The 3667-nt window shown below is 36.7% G+C and overlaps 1 protein-coding gene across 1 annotated transcript in view; it reads left to right on the top strand.

Annotated features, from left to right (window-relative positions):
* The first annotated feature begins 354 nt into the window (after positions 1-354).
* IL17RD (interleukin 17 receptor D) overlaps positions 355-3667 on the top strand; it is a 22857-nt gene continuing 19544 nt past the window's right edge. The window contains exon 1 of the mRNA XM_009864746.1: positions 355-420. Within this exon, the coding sequence (XP_009863048.1) occupies positions 355-420 (66 nt within the window). The remainder of the gene's footprint in view (positions 421-3667) is intronic.

The raw sequence follows: 3667 nt of genomic DNA, 5'->3' as shown, positions 1-3667 counted from the left end.
TTCTGTAGTATTTCTGCCTTACAGTAATTTCTTATCTCTCTGTAAGGTAACTTTCCACATTGCCTTTTTCTGAACAGGAACTAAAATAGCCCAGAATGAAGCATAATGAAAAGGCATTTCTACTGTTTGGATTTTTTGTGTTTTGGTTTGGTTTTTTTAAGATAGGTTATGCTGCATTTAGTAATCTTCACTCAGCACATTTTACCCCCAAAATCTGAAAAGACCCCCATGAAGCTGGCATATGAATACACATGCATAGCTTGAGGGACTTCCTCATCCTCTGACAGTCATCAGCTGCTAAATTCAATAGCCTTTCGTGATAGGAGGAACTTGAGAAAACCTGATCTGGTTGAAATGACAGAAGAATTTGTTCAGACGAAATGTGATTACCTGTGTGGGAAGTCAACTGCAAAACTGTGGGTAATGTCATGATTTTGTGAAAAATGAGATATTTAATAAACATGAAAGGTCAGGTCATTTTATATACAAATCAAGTAGGAGTTCCTTGTATTTGGCTTAGGAAGGTAAGTATTACGTGTTACTCCTAAACAAAAGTTTAAGTTTCTCAGATTTATATGTAAAACAGCCCTTTTGTTTGTTTGTTTGATTTTACCTGGATTACAGCTCTTAGTGCTTGGGCTGTCTGTACAGTCCTGGTTTTGAATATTTTACTTCCTAGAGGGTTTTGACTGTCAGTTAAGTGAGCACATTTTTTAAAATAATAATGTTTTTTTTCTGAGCCATGGGGCTTAAATTGGGGTAAGAAGCTGTATTCTGGGAGACGGAGAAGCAATGTGCTAAATGTGGCCATGCCTGACAGTTCTAAACAGAGGAAGGTGTATTGTGCCTGCCTCAGGTCACCAGGCATCTGCTCCCTGGAAGGCTGAGCTGCACCAAGGCAGTCAAATTATGTGTGTTCACATTAAAGAAGGGCTCCTTCAGTTCAGAGGAAGGCCTGATTGATCTACCAGACAACCTAATACTCTGTCTGAAAGGGACAATTGTGTAAAAGTAGTGTGCTAACACCTGGAGATGGACCATTGAATTTTCACAAATAACATTGAAGAGAAATTGGGATCCCTGAACATGATAGGCTGTTCTTGAGAAGGATGTGTTAGGGAAGAACCAGCTACCCAACTTGTGTAACAAGAGGGCTTGGATGGAACATAAAGTTCCTTCATGCTCAATACTGATGTTTTTCTTTCCTCCCCAATACATAGTTTATAATGAAGTAAAACCAATGCTTTACCTTTCATACCTCAGGCCTGATCCAAGATGTGATGCTCTGAAGACATATTCAGCAACTGCAGCTGAACTTGCATGCAGTGGCTCTAAAGATGCAGGGTAACAGTGAGTAGCTAACAACAAAGAACCTGCAAAATCTGGTAGTTTCTTGTAAATCATTATGTTGCTTACATAAGAACATGGCAGATGCCAACTGATTAAAATAAGTTTTAAAAAACGTTTTGAAGAATCTACGTCCATGTTTCAAATATGAATTAGGCACCGAGAAGCTTATTGCTCCTTGAATTCACTTTTATTAAGATTTAGTTCTCTGATGCCGATGAGATGTTTTTCAACATATTATTCCCATAATTTGTGCATGGAGTGCAGGAGCATACGTATACATATAAAGAGAAACCTGACCAAAATTTATGATTGGAATTGTCAGTTACACCAAGGATATAGTAGTAACAGTACAAACCTATCGTAGCAAACATTAGCATGGATTATGTGTTTTGTTATATTCTGTTGGAAGCAATCCAAAATGCGGGCGTATAAATGGTACAGATAATTAATCTCTTTACTGATGACTGTAGAAATAGAAAATATTTTAACTTGGTTGAAAGCATCAAGAAAGCTTTGAAAAGAAAAGAGCAGATGTCACATAGAAAGCTTTTAGTTTACTGAGCAACGAGTATGATAAACATAGATTATTCATCTTGATGTTAAGAGTTCAAACACAATTGTCCCTTCAGTTTGCCTCACGGGAGCATGAAATTAGGACCATGTGTGCATTGATTAACAACATATGAAAGATGAATCGTGATTACTGTTTTGGTCTGGTGCACAAGGCTATGCTTGAGGGGTTGTGATTTCCTACCTCCTTTACCAGATCTCTGTAATCAGTGCCAGCATTTCCCCCTGTTTCCTAGTATTGATGTTAAAGCGACTGCCTGACAGAGGGTACTCACGTACGTAAATGGCCTTCATTGAATGAAAGAGTATTGGCTCGACAAAAGTTGAATATTGGGGTATGTTTCAATATTATTTGTATAAATGGCCATTCACAGGACAATTCTGAAATCACCAATGTCATCTCTGGTGGGAGTTTTCAAATAGGAAAAATAGATGTTACTTTCAAATAGGAAACACTATATGTGCTTGACTGGAAGGAAGAGGGAGTTCAACAAGAAAAATCAAGCAGACTTTTATTTCCATTGTATTTTATTTATGCCTCTGATGGTAAGCCTTAGTTAAATTTAGCTTTTCTTGGAAGCTTATTTGGTGTCTGTGGTTAAAATTTCTTTTAGCTTTATTTCTGGAAATGTAATCCTGACTTTGTTCCTCTCTGGCTTAGTAGTGAGTAGAAAGAGTTGTCGTGTGTTTCATTAATAAGTTGTTACTGTAAATGAAGGAATGGTGTTAGAAAAATATAAACTGACAAAAACCAGATTAACTATGTGTAATAGTCTTTGATTCTTTTAATACTTGTGCTCTTCTTTGTTGAACGATCAATATTTAAATAAAAGGAAATGCCTGCACATGCTTTGACCATCCAAATGGGTTACGCATTGTTCAGGAGATGGTATGTATTAGGGCTATTCAGAACTGTGATTATTTAAGATGTCTTAGGGTCTTCATCTTAATTGTCCAAGTTGTTCGTGTGAATTGAGGAACAGATCCAATGTGAGGTATGTTATACATGATGGAAATTCTTCCTGGCTTGCTTGCCCAATATAGATGCAGGATTTGGATCTCAGTTTATCATGGTTTTTTGTGGAGCTCTGTGCCCAAAGCTCATATAATGTGAGCTTTAATGTTATTATGAAAAACACACAACCACCCACCCTCACCTCCCTGCTTTTTGAGAATCAAGATTATTTCTAATTGAATCTGTGTGCATTTCAACTTTGATTATCTGTTTAAAGATCAGTGGTCTGTAGGTCTTCATAAAAGATGTTTTGGTGGTTTTCTTTCCTATGTATTCCTTCTCGGTCACTGTGTATAGAAGTATGTGGACCAAAGGGATTTTACAGGCAATGCAGACTTGCTTTGCAGTAGCGTTCAGAATAAATTAAAAGCTGCATGTGAATTCAGCAAATGTTAGTGGTTAATTAACTAAGAATGTGGAGCCCTAAGGCCATCGCATTAGTGTTTATAGTTTTAAAGTAAGATGCTCTAAACAAGTTGTCTTAGCAATAAGCTATATAAATAGCACAGTTATTTTATGGCTTAAATACAAGGAAAAATGTGGTTTAAACTCACAGCAATAAGTCCTTTATTGTGATAAAAAAGTTTATCACAATACAAATTTTCTAACTAGATTGCATGGTTTTATTTTTAACTCATATGACAGTTCTCTAGTTCACCACTTTAAGGTGACTCTAATTCTCTCCCAAGTTACTGCAGCCTTTTTCTATCTTTCATATACTTGGGAGCTAGG

This window comes from Apaloderma vittatum, unplaced genomic scaffold (assembly GCF_000703405.1).
Source record: "Apaloderma vittatum isolate BGI_N311 unplaced genomic scaffold, ASM70340v1 scaffold39382, whole genome shotgun sequence".
NCBI lineage: Eukaryota > Metazoa > Chordata > Aves > Trogoniformes > Trogonidae > Apaloderma > Apaloderma vittatum.
The sequence above is the reverse complement of the archived record's forward strand: the minus strand, read 5'-3'. Positions and strand labels throughout refer to the sequence as shown.